Below are 25,828 nucleotides of genomic sequence, written 5' to 3' on the forward strand. Positions count from 1 at the left end.
ATTAAAATAACTTTAAAGTAAGTTTAATTTAAATACTTTTTAAATACTTTTTTTAAACAAATATGAAATTTTATGAATCTAGCAGTGAAACTCGTAAAAAAGAGATTAACAGTGTTGTGTAGGCAACTATATATATATTTATATATTTGCATGTATATATACAATACAAATGTATATATGCAATAGACTTTCTGGCGCTTACAGTTGTATATATATTTAAGTAACGAAATAAAAGAAATATCGCTATAGATACGTGCCGTATATAATATTATACAATTTATATAATATTACACAAATATTAAATATGCAGATATTAAATATCAAAACAGCATTCTTAAAATAAAAATTTAAAAACTAAATATTAAATTAAAAAGCAGATATTTATGAGATTTCAGATTTGATTACGCAGATATAAATATGAAATATTTGTTATTTATGCTAATTAGATAGACAATCAAGGAAATAGTATAACAGAATGGGATAAAATAGTAATAAAGTTAGACGTAATTATTGAGATTTTTCATGCTCATTATTTATAAATATTTCTTACTTATGCTAATTTAGTTAGACAATCAAGGGAATAGTATAACGGAATGGGATAAAATAGTAATAAAGTTAGCCGTAATTATTGAAATTTTTTGTTCGCATTATTTATATATACGGTATGTTTATTGTTACAAAAACATCTACATATTCTTTTTTTCTTTATAATTTAGAACGATCGTAAAATAAATTAAAGAGTTGACTTAAAGTTGTGACTAGTTTCTCATTCCTCAAAAAAAAAAAATTAATTTCTGCGACATCATTATTATACAATCACGGAATATATTGTGCGTATTAATTTTTAATTTATCATATCTTTCAAAATTGATTGGTATACATTTTGATGCTATAATATAAGTCTTGTATTAGCACTAAACAATAAACTAAATAAGATTGCTACACTGATGTATCAGTGCATACATATACATATATCTTTCGGTAAAGTTTTTATACGATTACGCATGTCTACTATGTATTTGTATAAATTATCTATGTGCGCGTTGAGTACAAAATACATTTTTCTTTTTGTACGTATCACCGACGTAAAGCGGGATGTAGTCGATCTGTACAAATTTGACTTGATCGAATATTTGACGAGCAAACACTCTTCAATCTTTGGCAGCTCTAGTTTGTCTTTCCTTCCGCGTTGAGAGATAACATATGCGATCAAGAGAGAGGCAGATCGCTTAATTATATTAACATAATAAATTTCATTATTAGCGGAGATAAAAATTTACTTTGCTTAAATTTTAATTTATCATAAAGTATATTGTTGAATGCAGATAAATTTAATAATTTAAAAATTGTTACAATTTCTCGAATGTAAATTCGTAATCGAAAAGTTTTAAATCTCGAGTATATTTTATGCGGCTTCGTGTAATATATATCGGAAAACTTGTCGAGCATCGAACGAAATATGTACAGACCTCTCGGGCTATAAACTTTATATCCTGAATATATCCCGAGGGAATAACCTACGCTCCTCAAACGTCTATAATACTGTTCCGTTTCTTCTCGACATCCGCGGAATCCAAATCGTTGCCGAGGCTGCCGACACGGCCTCTCAATCCAACACCACCGCCGACTTGACCGGTCGCTTTGAGCTTCTCTTGCATCTGCGCTAGAATATCTTGCATCCTTCGTATCTGCAATAGAATAAAATAGACAAAATAGAAATAGAAATCAGAGCATTTGAAAAACACATTTGTACACAACGACACCCAGAGCGAGACTTCAATCGTATTATCATACTCGAATAAAGCTCATTTATTAAAAGGCGAATCGCGAATGTAAATTGAAAGCGGATAGCACGAGCGCGGTAGATACATATATAAGGAAATATTTCATGACAATAAATTGGAAACATGATCATTTTGAAATACACGTAACGATGTCGCTCCTACCTCTTCGTCCTTCTGTAAAAGGAGCCTGTCGGTGTCGGATATACTGTTCTCGAAATGCGGTCCGGAATCTCTTTTCAGTTTACTGTAAAAAGAAGGAACGAAAAGCGTATTTATCCTCGATTATCTGAAAGGGATACTAATACAAATTATCTATCAAATGCAATCGAAACGTAAGTGACGTGAAAAGAATATCGTGCACTCTTTTATTAGAAAATATCAATTTCATAACATTGTTCAATTTAGTTAGAAGGATTAATGTCAAAATTAATTTCCGATTTAATTAACATACGACGTCAGAATCATCGCAAACTACTAAATAATTAGTAGTTCGAAACTATGACTGGCGGATGCTTTAATAATCATGCAAAGCGTATGGAATGTTCGAAAGCATATCGAACTTTCTTTGAAGAGAACCAACGTATATTCATTACAACACAGAATTCCATTAATATCTTATATTATGACGATAAAAAATGTTCCTGATATTAAATGCGGATTAATACGTTAAAAATAATTATTTTGATCGCGATTACTTTCGAAACATCCTGTACGCATTGCGAACGCACGATAGGCGTCCGTATGTATATACCTACTAAAAAATGCAATATTTATTTACATGCGTAAATACCTCCGTTCCCGGATCGCTTGCTGCGAAATTTGAGAAATACATTGGGCCCGAAAATTCTCGTAGTGAACGTCCTGCGTGACGTCCTTTAGATCCTGCATATGGGTCGATATTAGCATCGTCCTTAGTTTGACGAAGTCACTGTGCTTCGGATTCTCGACTATGATCAACCAGAATCGAGACGTTAAAGATCGATGTATGGGAAAGCGAAAGCCCCAGAGGCACTTTAATGCATTCAACCCCTTCAGCTTTCGAATACGCTAATTGAATCGCCGCTGATTGAATATACTCAGCGAAAGGTTTAAGCTTCAGAGGCTCTTTTACCAATTACGATTTTAATTCCTAACTGCTTTCATTCCGGCTCCGTTCCTACTTGACAATTCGATCAAGAAGCTAGGTATTCCTCTAATAAGAGATATCGAGCGCATTAAAAATCTCTGTGTTCTGAGAATCGACGATTCTTTTGATACTATTGCACCCAAGTGCACTTTCGATTCTTTCGCAAACACTGCTCATTAGCGAGGATTTATTTTATAATGATAATTACATTCTGTATTCTTCGACGATTGAATAAGCAGACGTGAAGCGCCAATTTATTTTCGAAAAATATATAGTGACGTTATGAAAAATTTTTTTTCCGGAATTATACTTACCTCGCAGTGTGGGTGAAATCATTACAATCGAAAAATATAAATTTTACGTAGAATATAAAAGTTCACCTTCCACTACGCCCCACGGATATTGCCGACCGCGGACCTTTCTTCCTGCAACCTCCAGTACTGTCGAGCTCCCGACAACCGCGAACGGTATACAAGCTTTCAGCTCTTTATCCTGTTGCTTGAATTCTTCGTCCTCGTCGCTGTCGCAATCCGGAAATTGATATATCTACGTGCGAAAAATTATTTAAAAGTTATTTTATCGACAAACCGTGTTAAATTATATTGGAGATATTACAAAATTCGCGTTATATTTAAAATCATAATCGAAATATTAAATTTGAAGCTTTGCCACGTTACCTGAATCTCGTGTTCCTCGATATCTGCCAAAATGCGCTCTTTCAATTTTTTCACCTCGTGAGTGGTTAAAGTATCCGCTTTTGCTATCACGGGAACGACGTTAACTTTCCGATGTAAACGCCTCAATACCTCGAGATCAATTTGCCTGAGGCTGCAAAGAGATAGACTTGAAATTAGAGTAATAAAATTGAATCCGTTATATTAAAATTACGTTTAATGTTATCGCGATGCGAGATAATTATTTTTTAACGCGTCGTAACATAAATTAAATATCAAGTTGAGATATATTTTACCACATACCCGTGACCGTATGGTGGTATAAAGTACAGACAACAGTGTACCCTGTTATCCTGAATATTTTTCCTATTTAATCCACTTTCGTCCGTAAAGTACTGGCGAAATTGTTCGTCGATGTAAGCCGAGCATGCTTTCCACGTGTCCTCGCAATTTACCGCATCGCCGAATCCTTGAACAGTACCGTTACTTGTAATATATTTTACAGAATGTATCGCGTATATTTATAAAATTGTATTCTCTACAGAATTAATATCATTATATTTATAAAATTATTATTTACTCACGTGAAATTATTCTCTTTTATTTATAAAATTCAACGTATACTCTCGATATATATATATATATAGAGACGTAGGCGTAATTTGTCTAGTCTAGTCACGGAAAAAGAAAAAGATATAATATGGCGATACTTTTCTCACCTGGCGTGTCTACGATCGTCAAACGGAGCCGAACGCCGCGCTCTTCTATATCCATGGTCTTTTTCTCGATAGAGTTGGTCTTAGCCACGCGCTCTGAAAGTGTACGATGAATATTTATCGACTTCTCGAGATCGGGACGAGCGGTTTACCAACGATGCAAGCTGATCAAATATTTTTCGTGTGTCAATAACTCGTGGAGAGCGCGCGGAAAATATCAGAGAGAGGCGACCATCCGCCCTTAGAGTATACGCCCCCGCCGCGAAGCGGCGATATAATTATTCCGATTACATCATCGGATGCATAATGCTCGATTGAAAGAAGATTGATGACGAGACGATGGTTTTTACTCGGGCGTAAATTATACGAATAAATTAGACGCACCTGCCGCATCCGGAATTCGCCGGTCTTTGTACAGATCCCCGAGAAAGAGGCTGTTTATGAGCGTCGACTTGCCGAGGCCGGTCTCACCCAACACCATCAGGGTGAACTCGAAGCCCCTCTTCACCGATTTTCGGTGCACTTGCTCCGGCAGCGTCGCGAAGCCGATATAATCCCTGTCTTACTGAGCGAAACAAAAGATCATTAATATCGCGACGTCGATATTATATCTCCAGTTAAATCTCTTGGCAGAAATATTAAAGGATTAACAGCGTCGCGCGATTCGATCAAATTCGTATAAAGATATAAAACTCGTGAAAGTTATGTAATCGTGCTGATTGCATTTCGCTCGAAAGCGCGTCCGGTGTCGATAAATGCCGCGTCTCACCCCTGCATAATTTACGTCACAACGAGGAGAGAAGCCGGCTTCTCGATATCAACTCGAAGAGAAACGATATCGCGTCTACTATTGAGAATAAACGATAAATGCCTTTTTTTCTACGTCTTTTTTTTTTTTCTTTCAATAAAACGTTTACGTACCACCGGACATGATAGCAGCATCTAAGGACGCTTCGGTGCGACGACGAGCATAACAGCAGCTAAACCAACAGCCGACCAAACGCACTAAGGCCGAGGGCGGCTCGTGAATGCCTCGGTTCGTCCGGTCGACTTGCGCTGGCGCACTGTCGACCGGCCGATCAATAGTCGGTCGTGCTCTCCTACGAATGCACTCTCTCGCCGGGCTGTGCACGCTCCAAGAGAGAGAGGTTATAAGCCGAACCGGGCGTGTATGGCGCGTGCGGAATAAATAGCAACATTATCAGTGCCCGCTGTCTCGCTAACGGTTGTAACAGACGGAAGAACGGAAATGACACCTCGCTTGACGCGTCCCTGATTATGTTGTCGCTGCTCATACGCATAGCAAATAACACGGTATACTCGTGAAAAAATTATTATTGAATGATCTCTCTCTCGGGAATATAGAAATATCGAAATAGATTGAGCTTTCTGATAAAATATTGACAAAATTGTTATATTATCTTTGGTGATATTTCTTTTTTTCGATGATTTTTAAATTATGACACTTATGAAGAATATATAAATATATATTTAAAAGTATAGATATATATTTATTTATTTTCATGCTGAATGAATTTAATAATTTGCCATGTTGACGTTTTGGCGCAATTTGAGCATTCTGCGAAGAATGCGATAAATTTTCGAATTTTCCGGATTTGTGTCAACAATCGTCCGTAATTATTCGTAATGATCTGCAAAAGCGCTTGATGACGTGAAATTTATTATATACGCGCGCTTTGTCTGACTTTAATCTCAATTAATTAATAATTATCAATTGTTTACCCGTTACTTTGTAGGGATAATAAATTATTCAAGAATTTAAATGATGTGGTCATTCTTGATGCGACGTAAACAGAATTTAATAAAAAACAAATTTATTACAAAACAAAACAATTCAAAGTATAAAAAAAAAGTACAAAACTCGTTTGTTTAAACATTCGCATGAGATTCCGTTCGTCGAGAACCGTTTTCATCGGTCGTCTTTATTTTTTATATACGCCATTGCATCGTTAACGTCGTCCTTGGAACCTAAGAAAATTGGTGATCTCTGATGAATGTTCTCCGGGACGATATCCAGAATATCAATCTTGCCGTTTGTTGCCAGACCACCTGCTTCCTTGATTATAAAAGCCATCGGTACGCACTCGTATAAAAGTCGCAGCTAGAATTACGAAATCACATTAGCATCAATTGCATAATAATTATCGCATCGATTTAATTTCTTGCCAATATATCCGAACGCAAGGATAAAGAGAGTATATATTTAAAATATATGATTATATGCGTATGCACGGTAATAAACGCGCGGAAAAGTTAATTATTGGTAAACATGTTCGCTTTTAAATTATATGACGCCGATGTATGGATAAAAAGTTACAATCGCTTGTTTACCGAAATGGATAACGCGTAAAGTCCGATAATTTTTCACGTATTTACACAAAAATTGAGAGATTACCGTTACATCGAATCAAAGCTGAAACCAGATATTTACCGCATCTAGATAAAATAATTTTCAAAGTCCGATACTCTCTCATACACGTTTATCGGACAGCGTAAACATCTGTTATAAAGCAAAGTTGTTATACAACAAACTGTTTCATTACTCAAGTCGTCCGTAGTGATAAGTATATCCGATAAACGCTGGGTCAGAGGGTGTTTGGTAATAATATCGGGGCGAAAATGAACACTGTCAAAAAAATGTGTAGCGAGATAAATGTAATATCGAGAAAACAGCTATACTGTAATATATTGCGCAATCGTTTTTTCACAATTTATTATATCGGATCTGTTTTCTTAAAGTATTACAAAAGTGACATTAATTTGATAACGTTTGGAAATATTAGAGATTACCTTGCCATTGGGATTGCTCTTGCTCGCGGGATATAGGAAGATACCGCCGTATTTAATCGTTCGGTGTACATCGGCGACCATGGAACCCACGTATCTTGCGCTATAGGGTTTCCCGGTTGTGGGATATTTTTTCGATCGTATATATTCCTTAATAGACGAGTCCCACGTGCTCTCGTTACCTTCGTTAATGCTGTAAATAATTATGCAATTTTTTTTTAATGCGATTCGTGAGAAAAATATAATTTTAAAGTATTATATAAAAACAAACTAATATTCTCAAGCACATATTTCAAATGATTTGTAATTCGCGCAATAGAATTCTACTTATAATTATATGTTTTGTGCAAACAAACGTTTGTATAAAATAGATATGTATACAAAGTATATATCAAGATACACGTACATTGAAATTATAAGTAGATTTCCATCTCTTGAATTTTGTCGGAAATTATAATCTAAATTATAATCTAAATTATAATCTAAAGCGGGCGTTAAATTTTGCACATTTGCATGCGTAAATACGTTGACTATATTTGATTACGTAATTTTTCGAAAATGTGTAGCATCTCTTCCAACGCGAAATCATATGACATATGCGCGATTTCCTTTACACGAAATATCATCTCGCACTTTCCGTTTTTTTTTTTTCCCTTTTTTTCTTGCCTTACCTATATATATTCCCTCTATCAGGCATACGCATGTTTCTCTCGGTCAATATAAATTCTCCGATGGCCGGATCGTACATGAATCCATTAACGCCGCGACCGATCGAGAGCACTATCACGGTCGCCGAGCCGTAAAGAGCGTATCCCGCCGCGACCAAACTCCGTCCCGGTTGCAGGGCAACGGCGGTAGCCTCGGATTGTTCGGGTTTCTTGTAAATTCCAAAGATCGAGCCCACCGAGACGAGGCAATCGATGTTGGACGAGCCGTCGAGCGGGTCGAAGCAAACGATGTACTTGCCGCGCTTCTCCGTCTCCACTTCGATGGCGTGCTGGTTCTCCTCGCTCACGAGCACACACGTGGTGAAGGAGGACGTCAGCATGTTGATGAAGAGCTCGTTGCTCAGAACGTCCAGCTTCTTAACTTCCTCGCCCTGAACGTTGATATTGCCGGCGATACCGTACCTGAGCGAATCGAAATGCGTCGAGCGCGTTTAACAGCTGATTAGTATTCCCGAACGACCATTGTGTGATCAATCGGATTAGTTGTGACAATCGGTTCGATGTAACACACATACACATACACATTGGAATATCTTTCATAATACTTTTAGATAGTATGTGCATGTAAAGTCGTTAAAAAATATAAATTCTTTATTTAAAAAGATATTAAAAGATAATTGATCGAGATAATTATTATGATAGATATCGCGGAGAAGTGTTAAGGGATAAGAATTATTAGTTACATCATCGAAGAATTTGAATAATTTAATTAACGGATACTTGAGGCTTAGTTCATGTCAAATTATTGAGAGCTTGCTTGTCGATGCAAAAGCGACCAGGTATGAAATGGTTTTATTCATGTTGACACAGTAAGCACTATAATAAAGGGAAATCATTTATATGTTATTTATATGCAAGGCTATACAAAATTGTCACGGTATAGAGACTAATGTTTACTGGCGTGTATTGGCAGCTTGAGCACGACGGTAAATGCGAGAAATTACATGCGGCTGCCGAATACATTTGAATAAAATAGTGACGAGCGAACGTTAGCCCCAGTTGACGACGCTATGGAGACTTGGCGCATGCACTATGCAAGACATTAGTCGGCCTGTCCTGCCGCGTGTTAAATTGTAACTCTGTCGCATCAAATGAAAATATAAAATCGCATACACACATATATAGATCACAGTATGAGAAAATTTTGTTTGTATCAGTTGCAGAACGATTTTTCAACGTGGAAAAAAAGTAGAGCTCATCCAAATATATATATAACTTGAATTTATAAATAATTTAAAAAATTGTTAGAAAAAGCAACGCTAGTTAAAAATTTACAAAAAATATAAATTATTAGAGTTGTAACAAATATATATCTTAAATATTTTTTCTCTCTCTCTCTCTCTCTCTCTCTCATGTTTAATATCGTTTAAATTAAAAAGTATTTACTTTATAAAGCAATTTTCCCGGGACATGTACCCTGCTTTTATCTACTCGATTGTATAGAATGTGACGGACGATTCCGCGGCCGCGTTACATTTTTCTCGCTGACGTGTACGACGCTCGGAGCTTTGTCTAACTCACATGTTAGCGATACCAGCCTTCCTCACGGCCGAGCTGACGGCCTTCACGGCAGTCTGTATGCTGTTCAACAGCTGCGTGAGATCGCCGGTCGCCGTCGGCACCTTGCGCTGCTCCGCCAGCACGAATCTCGTCAGCGTCATGCAGTCCGAGTCCATTATGTCTTTTGATGTCATCGCGCGCGCGGTCGAAATGGAGTGGCGGAGAAACCGGTGAGAGGAATCGGGCCTCGGCTCAACGGAGACTGAAATCGGCGGCGCCGAGGCGCCGCGTTATATAAGGCAGGGACTTGTGATTAAACCGGCGCGTTATCGCGAGAGTGAAAGCAACGACGTTATCGAATTTCCCGACTCTTCAACGTCGATTTCCTCTGCCAGATCGGCACGATACACGTGATCGTTTCTCAAAGTGCATTATTAAATAATTGAGATATTATTCTCGATTCGTTTAATAAAAATATTTTTGTTGTTCGATTACAAAGTTTCGTAAATAAATCTGCCGAGTGCAATCGATGAACGGACGTTTGTGTATGTGCGTTGCAGATATTCCGAGAATTAAAACGTGATAGAGTTTATTTTTGAATCAGTTTGCGCGAAATCAATTATTAATCGCGTTGGAAAAATACATCATCATTGATGTTCGCGATTCATGCCTGATTCACTACGCAAATGTTATTTCATGTTACTTCATTAATTCGCTGACGCAAACGCGGTGAATTATATATTTTTGTTACATTTAAACGTAGCCACGAGCGCGTTAGTTAATTGTACATTGGTGATAATGTATTTAAAAAAAAAAATAAGTCCTTTAAAAAACCGATAATCGCGTGAAGTACGTCGCAAATTTGCATTTTATTTTATCCGAGCTCGCTTTTTCCGCGAATTATTTTTTCGGGACATATATTATCTCTGTGTAACGTATTCGGTTTTGTGCAATGTTGTAACTGAAAAGGATACATAAAGAAAATATTCTAGGGTGACACGCGTGCACGCAGCATTATACGACCATATATCACATACGGGAACTAACTAGCATTAAGATTTGTTTCGGCGATTATGTCTTATCTTTCTGTGTGACAAACGTGAGGGTCTCGCGGTGTAACACAATTTTTGTAAAAATAATTTCCTTGCCCTTTCCATATCGCAAAAAAATAAAAAAAAATTCGTGCGCTTACGTACACGGATTTTATTAGAATTCCGATTTATTTGAAAACGTTATTACATACGAATTTCTATTCAAATTAATTTCCGAATTAATTAATTCGCGATAGATCGGACCGGTAGCACCGGAACTTTGTTGCGCGAATGCTGTTATTCTGTGTCGTGCGGTATAATTAAACTAAATGACATATGACGAAATTAACGTCGTAACGACGTTAGATCGATCGAACCGCGTACGCGGTAAATACGTAACGGCAATTTGTGGCTCTTGTGACTATTTTAGGTTTTATGCAAATTATTAACTTTTCCTCTATATAACAATGACTTTATTTAATTTACAAAGGATTTTACGTCAACATTTCGTTACACATGAATGTTTAATGAAATAAGCAGTCTTATCAAGGGTTAATTTGTACGCCGTCGAGAGACGCGAGTTTATATAATCGCTCTTCCACTGCTAAATATTTGTGCTTGCTAAAAATTTGTAGCTTTCACGCTAAAATTGCCGTAAAATGTTGCATTTTATGTCTTTGGTCGGTAAATTAAAATTGTAAGAATCGTACTAGGTTTTGATGGTGTCGTCCTCTTCATCTCGGTTGCCTTTTTCGAAACAGACGCTTGCAAAGTATAGTGACTGTAACGTCATTTTCGGTGTCGACGTTAGTAATTATTTAAAAAAGTGTTGCACGAGACGACGATGGATATTCTGATGGCATTTCGTGAAACCCAGAGCGCGAATCGATCGCCGAAGACTTTTACAAATCGATGAGCTTGAATCGCATCGGCGACCCAAGCCTGTTTAAAAGTAGATTCTCGTATTTAGGCAGTTCGTGATGCCATTCGATTAAAAAATTTCGTATAACCTAGATTAAAAAAAAAAAAAAAAAACACATTTTTATTACGTTTCTCTTTATTATGCTGTTTATCGAGAAAACGACTGAGAAGGATGATACGATCAGAGCGTATTCACAACTTTTCCACTCGAGAACTATGTCGAGAATCAGAGATTAAATTGAAAAGCATGATTCTGAAGCTTGTAATACTCACAAAAGGGTGTGACTCTTAATTTCTGTGCTCAAAAACTATTTTGAAAAATCAAATATTCAACTCGCATATGAAACAGATATTTCGTATTAATAAAATATTTGAGTACGTGTAATACATTTATATATATGTGTTATTTGAAAAAATATATAAATTAAAAATATATTTAAAAATTCGATAATATTCTTCAAAGTTAAATATCTGCACGGGCAACTCGAGAATGAAAATAATTATTTCTGTCAAAATATATACGTGTTATGTCGTTAAACCGTCGAACTGAGTTACGTAATCATACTTTTCAATTTTTTACGAGGAGAGCAACGAGACGTCCAACGGGAATCCGCGAGAATATTTAATCCTCCGGGAATTTATACTTGAGCGCGACATCGTTATTACCATGCACAGTCACGCATAGTCCGATGCACCAAGGGAATCTATTATATAAGCACGTTACCTGTTTCTATTATTATCTTAGCGTACGATATATTTTTGCGCGGGCGCTTCGTTTAAACATCTCAATTTATTAAGGATTTACGCTCAGCGTGTATGAATAAAATATCGTTGGAAAGACGAGCGTAATCGCCTGCGTGTGTACAAGACGAGTGATTGCAAAACAAACGAACGAAAATCGATTTTTCGTGCTAAACCCATTTAAAGAATATTTACATTCGCTTTGGCCGTTTGTACGTGAAAACGAGCAAACAAGTAAAATGCAATAAGAATAACAGAATATTTGATATTTATAACACCTTTCCCTCCGTTTTTCGACAAATCTTAAATAGTGTAGAAAATTATGTTTCTGTGATATGGACAGAGATAATAAACATTCTCTTTGATTTAAGCAAACAAAAAGTAAAAATACACAAAAGCGCAAATAAATCTGTTAGTTATAAAAAGATAAGATCGTTAATTCATTAATAATTACGTTACGTGAAATCTCATTTTATCAACCGAAATCTACAGGATTCCTATCGAAACGTTTTAACTTTGACCGTAAAAATTTGAGTAATAAAATTTTACTTTTGTTTGACGTCATTACCTTCCTAATGAAAGACGCGTTATCGTGAATGGAAATTCGGTTATCGCGATTCGACTGACTGAATCTTGGGGGGCAATTGGACAGGTCGAAAGTTTACTAACTGTCAAGAGCAATGTCTCGAGCTGCATTTCGGCGAATTGTCGGCAGCTGCGAGGACCGAATCCGAAAGGCATATATGCAAAGGGATGCGCCTGCTTGGCTGATGGAAACTCCGTGTTGCTCCGCAACCATCTCTCGGGAATATATTCCTGCGATCGCGGAAATTGCGTAGACTCCATCGTGATTAGTGAATGACAGGTGAGAACACGACATACAAAGAAGGATCATTGAAAGAATGCAATGTTGTTTGTTACATTCGAAGAATGTTTTCTGAACTATCCGACAAAATTTTTACTTATGAATTTTTTATGCAGTTTAAAATCAAATTTTTTTTTTCTTTTTTTGTAGCGAAAATGTCAAGTAGCATTTCTAAATTTTTTCATCATAAAGCTTTCAAAGTTATCTTCAAATTCCTTAAATATTCCAATATGAATATGCACAGACATTAGATAACGATGAAAAAAGAATCATAAACTTTATAACTAAAAATTAGAAAAACCAAAAAAATATAACAGCACGTACTCCTGCTGATATTTTGTATCCTCCTATCCAAACATCTGTTTGCATGGTTTTGAGATTGCCGATAAAAATAGAAAACAGTCGAAGAGACTCCTTGCTGCAGGCTTTAGTGTATCTTGTCTGATTTAGTACTTTATACGTAATATGGATAATGTTTTGTCCGGTAACAGGGACATTATTTCTTCGCGCAATTTTTCCTGTTTTTCTGGATTATTCGCGATATAATATAGCGTAGCGCCGACTGCGTTACCGATCTATAACAAATCGTTACTTAATTTTATGTATATAAGCAGCATTTCGTATAACATATTCCTATAAAGTCAGCATTCCATTTTAAAAATTTCGACACAATGGATGAAATTCTAGCTCTCTCTGAAAAGAAAAATTCTACGTTTTTTTCTACGGAATATAAAAAATAGAAATTTTAAATTATATATAAATTTCATATTTGTTATGTAAAAATTGAGGAAAACCTTCTCTTTCATTCAGAAGCGATTTCAATTTTATTACGATACAGTTTTTCGGAGTAAGAATCGTTTATGGAAGATCAAGCTGTTACACTTGTTTCGATCGTCGACGAATGTTCACTCACCGTATCAATACCAGCCGTCAACATATCGTATCGCCATTACTTGAGCAGTTTGTTTGTCAAGACGTAAAAGTTTCTCCAGGATACTATAGTCATGCAGATTCGTGTCATCGTCCGCTGTTTTGCGAAGCTTCGCCTTAGCCTGTTCGATGTGTTTACTGGCTATTCTAAAAGAGATCGTAAATGAATATGTGCGAATTCTAGAAGAATGCGTTGCCAATTATGATAATGAGAATAATGGATCGCGCATTTTTTTTTTAAACTTTTTATTGTTAATATGCAGGACGGATTATTTATAAGCATTAAGTACATAAATATCAGTGGATTACCGTAGAATATTTTGGAACAATTATTTTACAATAAGTAATTAACGTAGGATAACACACACAAACACAGTACATTGTTGACAATTGACAATGAATTGCTCGCAGCTACGCGATAGAAAATTACCGGAGAAATATGTCGAAAATCACGGTAATGATGATGAAAAGTCAAGTTCTCGAATATTACGCTAACTTAGTAGTACGCTAACGGATATAAGTTTCAATATTTACCTATTAAGTGTATCTTGCATACGGAAGAACTTCTTGAGATTCCGCGTATTGTAAATCTTCCATAGAGACGGCAGAATCTCCAAGCGATACACGAGATTGAATACGTCGTGCACGCAATTAATCATTATTTGCGGTTCCGAATCTGTGACGAGATTAGACTTTAAGCATCCTAGTCGGCAATCCAGCGCGATCGAACATATTGTTATTAATTATATAATGAATGATTTATATTAGAATATAAAATGATGAATTTTTTTAACTTTTAACTACCCTTATTATTTTGTTTAAAAATGCGCATCCGCTTCAATTTAGAGAGTTTCGTATTGAATTGAGAGTACAAACTATTTTATTTATTCTATTGTTACAAATGTGTGTGTGTATATGTGTTTGTGAATTATTATGTATATATTGCATTTTCGCGCGGTTCTCTCTTTTTTTATTTTGATTTTTATAAAACATCTGGTGGTTCATTATACGGCGGTTCGTATACACATATATACTTACATTCTAAAGCTCATTTATACAATTCGTTTCTAAAATCGATCGGCAACTCCAGGGTTTGAGGATCTCGCAACGCTCGCATCTTCTTCACGAACATTGCTTATACCACTAATCTGCGGACATGCGCTTTAATCGCTCGTGGTTGCATCATGTGCGGATTAACTTTTGAACGAAAGTCATGCCACAATTTAACTTGACTAAAAATAATAGAGAGATTTTTTATAGTAGGAGAAGACAGATAATATATATTGTTTGCAATTTACATATAGATCTATGCCGTTAGACCTCCGTGGCAGTTTGTATACTCGCTAGACTATCGACCGACAGGACACAGATAGGAAAGACTAACAAGATAGATGGATGGAAAAAAAGCAGAGAGAGAGAGAGAGAGAGAGAATTAGGACGATGACGAAAACAAGAATCTTTTGCTTAGATGGTTCCTCTTTCCCGTATTTTGACAAATTTTCGTAACATTTGACGGCGTTCGCATTTGACCTTTGATATATCGATCACATGGTGCATCGAGAACGCCTGTATTTATCCGTACTAATCGAAAACCGTAATAGCTGCGTTATTAATCTAATATTTCAACAAGACGTAACTTCTAGAATTGGCCGTATCAGATAATTCTCGTTGAGGTGAAGTCTTGAGTAAAGATATTGCCTCTCGAAAGTTGAGAAGCTTATTTCGCAAAATTACTTTAGATTTTTCAATATTGTGATAATAGACGGCAAGAATAAAAGCAAATAAAGTGAAATTACAGGACTTTTTTTATACGTAGACGTAGAGTATAAGAAAATATCTGCTCACTCATTTACGATCTCCTTCATTCTAGATAATTTATTTAAAGATGTTAGAATATATTTTCACTAAATAATATATTTAGTAGAAATTATTCTTAGTTTGAGGTTTTTTAAATTTTTATTACATATATTTTTTGAGAACTATGAGAGAGAAGATAAATAGGCAAAAATAATGACGTTCAAAAAACGCAAATTTTTTTTAAATATTTTTATTTCTTATAAAAGTGCGCTACACTAATCTGGTTTGCGAGACCGTATTGCTTGTCGTAAATGTGTTCCCTATTTTTGCGATAATGATGCAAACACTCCATTCCAATTCGCATCGGCAAACACCTTCCAACACTCGATACGTCTTCGCGCATAGTTCCGAGGAGAATAATAAGATGCACGCTCGACGGTTCATTACTCCGTCCAGTTTGACGATATCACCATAGCGGTCACGCAGAATCTGTAGTTGTGTTATCACATCGTATGTATCATATTCACCTACATCGTTTTTTATATACATTTATGAATTAAGAGAACGGGGAATAGATCGTGTTTAAACAATCAACATATTTGTTAATCTAATATTTCAACAAGACATAACTTCAATAAATAACAAGATAATATGTGCAGATGCGCGATTATATTGTGTATTAACAAATTCCTCGTTATTTGATATAAATATATGCAGAGTCATATTTTATTGGATTTTGCTTAAATCTCATGTTTAATTCAGAATAAACAGTAATGATGAAAAATTTTTCGGGCTTGCGATGGGAGGAAAAATCTCTTACCTATATATGGTATGAATCTGAACCAATTGCCAAGCAAGGGCAACGCTTTCGGGCCGGGGATATCCTTGATCGGCAGCGTGTGTTGCAGGTCGTTGTTCGCATTTTTCGTTTCACTATGTTCGATAGGACAAACCGCGGCCGATCTTACGCGACGTTGTAATCTCGATAACAAACACAAGCCATTGGTCTCGCAAATGAGAGATCTAGTATGCATCATGTTTTATCGGATATCTCTTGATTTTGTCGTTCTGCAAAATACTCATAGTATGTGTTGCGAATTGAGCGATCTTATAAGATTGTCAATTCAACGCCTTCTATACATGCGGTTACATTTACGTCATCATTTACACAGCGAGATATATGAAACTGTGTCGCTCGATAAATATATCTCGGAATATTAATTTAGACTAGTGGAAAAATATCATGCAAAACGTGGACTTTAAGTTTGAAGATTTTTGTAGAATATTTGAAAATAATATTTTAGCAAGTATTGGTTAATAAATAATTGATTTATTGCAGATACTCATTTATTATTGATACTGACATAGTGCACAGAAAAAGAGAATAAAAAGATGATGATTTGACATCGTCAGGCCCATAAAAGTTTCTCGGATTTTATAAAAGCGTGACATGGATGTTCGAGAAATTTAATACAAAATATATCCATTGCATCACACAACGAACGAAATTAATTTTATATTTCGCTTTTGTTTTGGCTTATCTCTATCATACGAGAAAAATCAGTATCAAAATACAGAATCGTAAACATTTGCATAATATATCATGCACTCGTGTAACGCAGTATCAAATTGGAACAAAGCACATTTGGAATCCAGCGCAATCTTTTACTAAAATCCTTTGAATCCGTGTATCTTCTTTCTGGAAATTGGACGATCTTCGACGTGTCTTTTCCGATCGGGATCTTTTTCGTATCGAACTAGAATTGGCGATTTTGCGATTTTTATAGTAAAGATAAATGTTAAATATATATTAAGAATATAATACGCAAAAAATATTTGCGCGATATAATTTTTTATTATCGCAATAATAATTTTGTGAGGGAAATACGCGATAGCTTTGTATGATTAAGTAACGAGTGACGTGCTTGCTCGATACAATTGCGCCTGAACTGCAAACGTAGGAATCTCGAGGGTTTCCTCACTTAATACAATGAAAATACGACGATAAATGCGATCGACTCGTACAAAGAAATATAACGCGAGTTATATTTACCGCGATTGCAATAAATGCACTGAAGATTTTTTGCTTAATAGAATAACGTTGCTAATAGCAGTAGCTAATCGGTGTGATCGATCCTGTACAGTAGGTAAACAATTAGAAACGGACAAATTCGTTACATTTCTATTCGCTCTCGACTGTTTACATCCATGAGTCTCGACACTTTTGCAATCGAACGGAGAGGAAAAAACAAAGAGAGAGAGAGAGAATTTCTAAAAACTCGGAAAATACGATAAAATACTAAAAGAATTAATTAAAAGTTATAATTAAACATAGCTAGGCTTAAATAAAGCGCAAGATTATTTCTCTCAAAGGTTGTCATATAATTATTATGATAGAAATATTAACTGGGAAAGAGAGAAAGACGGCAATATATTTATTTGCCGGCAGGTTTGTGACTAAACTTGAATAATATGAGTTTAGATTAATCTAAAAATTCTAGAGAATATAGAAATTAGTCACTGAGAATCTAAACTTTTTAGTAATATCGAGGCAGGTTTTTTCTTTTTCCTTTTCTTCTTTTTTATATCAATACATACGAAAAGTAAGTAATCGAGTTTTCGTAGATATTACAAAAGGTAGGGAACAATATCATAAATATTTCCATTATACATTTGCAACGCGTCTTAATACGATATCAATTCTCAATAATAATGGAAATGTCGTAGCCTATGAATGTAAGTGATTTTCGCGTGCATTTAGAAGAAATAATACTGAATGTATTTTTAATATCGTTGCATTCGAATTTCTCGGAGAGAAAATTAATTCATTTTTCGCAGATAATAATTATATATATATATATATACATATATCTAGTTTATTTTTATTTATATTATGTGGTTTATATTAATGAATTAATATTGAATTAAGCTAAATGGCACATATGATGAAATTAGCTTCGTAACAACGTTAAGATCGAATTGCACGCGCCTAAATAACGGCAATTTATGGTCTTTGTATGCAGCCTGGTATACACATTATATTTTTCGTCGCAAATTATTTTCTTCAATAACAAAGATTTTATTCAATTTATTAAAGTGACATCACATACGGACGGTGGATACTTAATAAAATCAAACAGCATTTATTATTAAATATTTTTTTATTATTGTTTTAACATTACAGTAATACGTATAAGATTAAAATATATCTTTCCACAATTTTGAGTAAAATAAATATATAAAATAAATAAATGTCAATGTTTAGTAAAATAAAAATTTCAACTTATGTAAAATGTATAACTTTATATCTCTCTGCTATTTTTGTACCATTTAAATATGGACATATTCGTTTTACCACAAGCTCTCTAAAAAGAGTCGTCTCTACGTTAAATTCCTATGAAATATCGTGCTTTTTGTCGTCTTTGGACGTAGATTAAAAATTGTAAGAATTACATAGTCATATATACGATGTTTTCTTTATCTCGGTCGGCTCCTTCGGATGTCGGATGCCCGCAAGCACGATTGTAGCGTTATTTATATACTGGCGCTTATAATTAAAAAAAAATTGCACAACGTCGTTAAGAAAGATTGACGATTCTTACTGAGAAACACGAAGCGTGAATCGAATGTAGTAGATTCGAGACGATTTACAAATCGATGAGCTTGAATCGCATCGGCGACGCGAGCGTGTTTATATATCGGCTTTCGTACTTCAGCGGTTCGTGATGCCATTCGATCCGGAAATTTCGTATGACCTAGATAAAACAAACGCGCTTTTAGTATGTTCCTTTTGCTGTTTGCCGCGTGCGACGAAAACGATTGGGAGTGCAAGCAACGCGTTTTCTCGTACTTTTCCGTCCGAGAACCATCTCAAGAATCAGCGATTTAATTGAAAAGTGTGATTCCGAAAGTCGTAATACTCGCTAGGAGATTGCTTTTAATTTCTGTTCCAAAACTTTGCGAAAAATCAAACGTATAACTCACATATAAAACTAATGTCTAACAATGAAAACAGAATAAAATATTTGAATATACATGATTTATATAGGTATACGTTTGTACGTGCGTTTGAAATATAAATTTAAAATATATTTAAAGCAAAATTTAAGAAATATTTCGAAAACAAATATTTATACAAGTCTTAATGAGAGTGAAAATAGCTATTCGCGCAAAGATACATGCATATTAACATCAATTTGCGGCGCCGAGTTGCGGAATCATACTCTTTAATTATTTACGAGGAGAATAACGGCGTCAACGAGAATTCGCGAGAATATTTAATCTTTCGGGAATTCAGATACTTGAGTGTGACATCGTTATTTCATTGCCATGCATTGTCACGCATAGTCCGATATGCTTCATGGGAATCTGCATATTATGCAAGCACATTGTCCGTTTCAGTTATTATCTTTGCATACGATATACTTTTCCGCGCGCGCATACGCGTTTAAACCTCTCAATTTATTAAACATCTACGCTTAGCATGTATGAATAAAACATCGTTGGAAAGAAGAGCGTAGTTTTCCGCGCAAGACGAAGGAATGGATTGGAAACAATCCGACAAAAATCGGGTTTTCCGCACTACATTCATTTAAAGGATGTTTACATTTATTCTCCGGCCGGCTATGAGTACGCGTATGTGTATGAAAACATGTGAACAAGTACATAAAATGCAAGAAGAATAACAAAATATCGGATGCTCGTACTAACTTTTTCTCGATAAATCTTGAACAATATAGCAAAAGAAAATCAAATCCTTAGTAAAGGAATAAATGTATTAATTTAGAGAAATAAAATAAAAGGAGAAGCAAATAGATTTGTTAATAAGGTGATGATTAATTCGCTAACTGATTGATAGTTATATAATTTCATCTCTCGTCAATTGACGCTCAAGGGCGAAAATGTAGGCACAGTCGTAGAGATTTTAAGACATTTTTTATCGACGCCATTATCCTCCAGATAAACGATGCGAATAAAAATTTAGTTATTTTGGGGATCTCTGATTGACTGGATTTCGGGAACAATCGAATCGTCAGCAGAATAAAAGTTTACGAACTGTCAAGAGCAATGTCTCAAGTTCCATCTCGGCGAATCGTCGGCCGGCGCATGAGCGAGGTCCAAATCCGAAGGGCATATACGCAAAAGGATGCGCCTTCTGGGCTGATGGAAACTCTGTGTTGCCTCGCATCCATCTCTCGGGAATGTATTCTTGCGGTCGCGGAAACTGCGTAGGTTCCATCGTGATCAATGAATGACAGGCGAGGACATTCATCTAATAACATACCAAAGAAGAAAATTTCGTTATTATATAAACTGTTACGCGACATGCTCGACAAGACTTTATTCGCAAATTCTTTTTATACGCGATCTAAAATAAGATTTCTCTTAGCAAGAATGTTGAATGATAGTTTCGAATTTTTTCAAATAAGAGAATACGCGGGCATCGACATTTTAAAAAATTGATATAAGAAATCTTAAATTGTATAATTAAATGATAAGAAATATGAGAATTGAAAAGCGGCAAGTACTCCTTCTGGTATCTTGTATCCTCCAATGCAAACATCCGTTGGCATAGTTCTGAGATTGCCGATAGCAACAGGAAACAATCGAAGAGATTCCTTGACGCAGGCCTTGCCGTATCTGAACTGTTGTAGAACATCGTGCGTAATAGGTGACGTTTTGTCCGGTAATATAGACATCACTTCTTCTCGCAGCTTTTCTTGTTTCTCCGGATTATTCGCGATGTAATACAGCAAGCCGCCGGCTATGTTACCGGTCTGTAACAGATCATTAGTTCTGCATAATCTCCAACGCGATTATGTAAGCAGGTTATCGTCTGCGAAGTTAATATTTCATTATTAGAATGTCGATTTCATGCGGGCATTTCTCCAGCTCTTTTCAAAAAATACAATATTCTCGATATTTACAAAAAAGAACTGCGATAATTGATTGGAAAAAATAGACATATGAAGATATATAGAATATGTTTAAGAAATGTCCCAGTGGCCGGACGTTTAAGCGTAGGTCGTCACAAATAATACAATTTATAATATTAGAAAGATTTTTAATATAAATATTTGCATTCAATCGAAAGCTTAAGATTCCCTTAAGCAAAAATTATTTGAACCCATATACAATATATCAATTATTAATTAAATATTTACATAAATAATGAACGCGTCAATGTATCAGTGGCCGGACAGCTGAAATAGGTTACGGCCCAGTGGCCTTTGACACTTTTTTAATGACTTTTTCTATTCCCATAAAATATTTTTTCTTCTATTTGTATCATTTTCAGCTTTCTCTGTTTTCTTTTCTTTAATTTCTTTAATTTTTTTACAGTCTTTTTTGTTCTCGCTTTTTCTTTTTATCTTTTTTTATTATTATTTGCACATACGTCCGGCGAATGGGACCATTGGTATTTTTAATGTACCAGTCTCCGAACGCTCAAAAATATCGTTTTAATTGTGATTTTTATGATGAATTTCGTCAAAGAGAGTTTCTAATTAATTTTTGAAATTAGATATTCAATTATTTATTCACAAATATAATTAAATATCCAATTTTCATACTATTTAATTAGATGCTTACGTTTAACGAATTTGTTAACGATTGGCCATCATTTTGCCTAACTTTAGACACACGCTTATTTAATCAATTTCTTTTAATACAAAAATTTTAAATTAAGTTTATTTTTTTTCCCCAATTAATCGTCAAATGTTGGAGTTTTTTTTTACAATAATTATATTATTTTCATTCATAATTGTTCAAATAAATGGTAAATATTTTTTTTCAATGTGGTCGGATATTGGGACATGTCCGGCCATTGGGACATTTTACTTGTTCGTTACGCAGAAAAAAATTGGTAAATTCTTTTTTTTAATTTTAGTCAAGATTTATTATTATTTCATTACTTTATTGCACAAAGAATAATTCGTGAATGGTAAACTGTTAAAATTATTTCGATCGTCGACAAATGTCAAAGTTAGATTCTCGTACTTACCGAATCAATACCAGCTGTCAGCATATCGAGTGCCATAACGCGAGCTACTTGTTCATCAAGACGCAAGAGTTTTTGCAATAAACTATGATTATGCGAATTTGCATCATTATCCGTTGTTTCGTCAAGCTTCATCTTAGCCTGATCGATGTATTTAATAGCAATTCTAAAAGAAATCGTCAATGATAATGATCGATTTCTAGTCGAACACGATGCCTTTAAAACTCGTCATCATTAATGCGCAGGAAGCGCATGCACAAAACGTATACTAGTATAACAGCGGTGTGACATGGGACTATTAATCGTCATTCTACAAAAAGTAATTACGGACGACACACGATTCATTATTGATAACGAGCTACTCGCAGCTTCGCGACACGAAAACGCCAGAGAAATATATAGAGGATTACGGTAATGACGATGAAAAGTTCGCGTATTCGCAGGAGTTTGCGAGTAATACGCTGACTTGGTGTAATATAACGAGTATAAGTTTCAATATTTACCCATTAAGCGTATCTATCGCATGGAAGAACTCCTTGAGATTCCGCGTATTATACAGCCTCCACAGAGACGGCAGAACATCCAAGCGGTACATAAGATCGAACATTTTATGCACGCTATTAATCATTATTTGCTGTTCTGAGTCTGCGGCGAGATTAGACTTTAAGCATCCTAGTCGGCAATCCAGCGCGATCGAACATATTGCTGTTAATTACATAATGACAGATTATTGTTTGATGATTGACAAGAGAGATTGACATAATATTACAACAGAGATAGCGGCGCATTTTTAAGTTATACGCTCTTGTCGGTATCGTTTACAAATGCATCGCGATCCACTCGTATATTTGCAGAGTGAATTGCGAGTGCAAACTACTTTATCAATTCTATTGTTACAAGCGAGTTTTATATATATGTGCATACATTTTATTCCCGCGATATTCCATCTCCATTTTCAAAGAGGAGCATAAAACATTGGCGGCGTAAAAGTACCCCTATCTGGGATACCAAACTCACATTCTAAGGCCCATTTGCACAATTCGTTCTTAAAATCGTCGGGCAACTCTAAGGTTTTAGGATCCCGTAATGTTCGCATCTTTTTCACGAATTCGTCGGCCACTTCGCTGATTTGCGTAACGTACGTCGTGATCGATTGCGGTTGCATCATGTACGGATTGATTTTCGTGCGAAAGTCGTGCCACGCTTTGCCCTGGCTGAAAGTAGGAGAAAGCCCTTTTTAGCGGGAGAGGCGACGGTACATCGTACGCAATTTACGCGGGCCTATGCGTTTGATCTCCGTGGTTCTGTATACTTGCTGAAACTATCGACCGTATAGGAGACAGGCAAGAGTGACCAGCGCGAGAGAGGGAGAAGGAGAGAGAGAGAGGGTGTGTTAGCGTCGACGAGAACAAGAGTTGCTTCGTCAGCTCGTGTCCTCGTATTTTGACGAATTTTCGAGATATCGATTCGTGTTCTAATTGAAAACCAAATATATGATAGTTAATCGAGCATTATTAATCTAACATTTCAGCAAGACATAATTTACGGAATCATCCGTAAATGAATTGTAATATTAAATAAGCAAACGATATCCCGTCTTAGAAACTGAAGAGAGATTGCTTCGCAAAATTACTTACACTTTACGTTCTTATATTTTATGATAACCGACTGTGAAAATAAAAACATGCGGATGAATGAATAAATTAATCAGTCATGTATAAAAAATGGAAATTCTTCTTTTTTAAAGCGCGCTACCAACCTTGTTCCGAGACCGTATTGCCCGTTGTAGATATTTTTTCTATTCTCGCGATAATAATGCATACTCTCCATGCTAATCCGCATCGGCCACATGCCTTCTATTCGATACATCTTCTCGCATAGTTCCGGTGAGAATAATAAGATAGTCGTTTGATGACCTGGTATACCGTCCAATTTGACGATGTCGCCGTATTGATCACGCATCATCCGAAATTGCAATGTTATATTGTATATACCGTATTCACCTATATCGTTTTTTATTCGAATTAATAGAGCGAGAAAAGATATTGCGTTTAAACAATTGGCACATTTTTTTAAATAGATGACAAGGTAATATGCAGATGTAGAGAATTATATTAAGTAATTCTCTCATTAATATTATTTTAGATATATTATTTTGTTTTATCCAATTTTCGTTAAACTTTATATTCTAATCTGAGCCGGAAAAAATAATTCAGAGATAAAAAGAGATAAAAAAAAAAAATAAATAAATAAAAGATAAAAAGTTCTCGAGTTTATATTAATGAGATGAGAGATATTTTACCTATATGTGGTATGAATCTGAACCAATTGCCAAGCAAAGGCAACGCTTTCGGGCCGGGAATATCCTTGGTCGGCTTTGCGTACTGCAGTTCGTTGTCCACATTCTTCGTTTCGCTATGTTCCATATAGGCCATCGTCGATTTTGCGCGATGTTTCCATAACAAACGCGAGTCATTAATCTCGCGAATGAGAAATCTAGCAAGCATCATGCTTTATCGGAATCTTAATCTTGTCGTTTTGCGATATATCTGTAAATATTCGTCACCGCTGATGTCGCTGAACAATACTGCAATATTATTGATTTAACGTATTTAATATATGTGCAGTTAGTGGTTATTTATAGCAAGAGGACGAAACTATGTCATTCGATAAATATATGACTCGGAATATTAGTTTAGACTAATGGAAAAATATCGGGAACCACGCGTGGAATTTATAAGACGGACACACACACAGGCACACGAATAATGTTTGCAGCGCATGCGCGCGATGTCGAACTTTTCCTAATATACACGTCCTAGTTGTGAAAAATGAAAGACCAACATTGAAATTTTAATCTTGAGTAAGAGATTAAAATACGGTGGTGGAAAGTCTTCCCACTTGGAAATATATTTCTCTGCGATAGAAATGTTAATTCGTTGATTGATGCACGTAGAATTTTTTTTTCGAAATTCTCAACAAATGCATTACAACTAGGACATAACGTACATAATTTTAATTATTTTTATATTAATTTGAAATGTTATAAATTAATAACACGAAGCCTTATATTTATTTAAGAAATTATAGAAGTTCAGCAAATATAGAAAAATAACATATTTTTAATATTGCGAAAAATTTTTATTTAAAGAAAGAGAGAGAAATATATTTTTTAGAAATATATTAAATATAAATTTTTTTAATAAT

At 35.2% G+C, this 25,828-nt stretch overlaps 3 protein-coding genes across 3 annotated transcripts in view; 1 reads left to right on the forward strand and 2 right to left on the reverse strand.

Annotated features, from left to right (window-relative positions):
* Positions 1-25,828, forward strand: part of LOC115243887 (glutamate-gated chloride channel) — a 66,055-nt gene that overhangs the window by 1,107 nt on the left and 39,120 nt on the right. The window lies entirely within an intron of this gene.
* LOC115243889 overlaps positions 651-25,828 on the reverse strand; it is a 27,207-nt gene continuing 2,029 nt past the window's right edge. Inside the window, 18 exon segments of the mRNA XM_029821182.1 lie at positions 651-1,688; positions 1,947-2,028; positions 2,575-2,731; positions 3,291-3,456; positions 3,588-3,738; positions 3,888-4,053; positions 4,304-4,396; positions 4,685-4,861; positions 5,222-5,400; positions 9,358-9,536; positions 9,539-9,614; positions 20,682-20,893; positions 21,150-21,398; positions 22,625-22,787; positions 23,125-23,326; positions 23,639-23,835; positions 24,381-24,624; positions 24,924-25,208. Of these exon segments, the coding sequence (XP_029677042.1) occupies positions 1,527-1,688; positions 1,947-2,028; positions 2,575-2,731; positions 3,291-3,456; positions 3,588-3,738; positions 3,888-4,053; positions 4,304-4,396; positions 4,685-4,861; positions 5,222-5,400; positions 9,358-9,536; positions 9,539-9,614; positions 20,682-20,893; positions 21,150-21,398; positions 22,625-22,787; positions 23,125-23,326; positions 23,639-23,835; positions 24,381-24,624; positions 24,924-25,131 (3,063 nt within the window). The 5' untranslated portion in view covers positions 25,132-25,208 and the 3' untranslated portion in view covers positions 651-1,526.
* On the reverse strand, positions 13,061-15,580 carry LOC115243890 (probable cytochrome P450 12a5, mitochondrial). The gene is given in 5 exon segments (XM_029821183.1): positions 13,061-13,359; positions 13,362-13,469; positions 13,808-13,834; positions 13,836-13,971; positions 14,359-15,580. Coding segments are annotated over 5 exon segments (570 nt in total). The 5' UTR covers positions 14,484-15,580; the 3' UTR covers positions 13,061-13,185.

The sequence above is a fragment of the Formica exsecta genome, unplaced genomic scaffold (genome assembly GCF_003651465.1).
Source record: "Formica exsecta isolate Colony F162 unplaced genomic scaffold, ASM365146v1 scaffold744, whole genome shotgun sequence".
NCBI lineage: Eukaryota > Metazoa > Arthropoda > Insecta > Hymenoptera > Formicidae > Formica > Formica exsecta.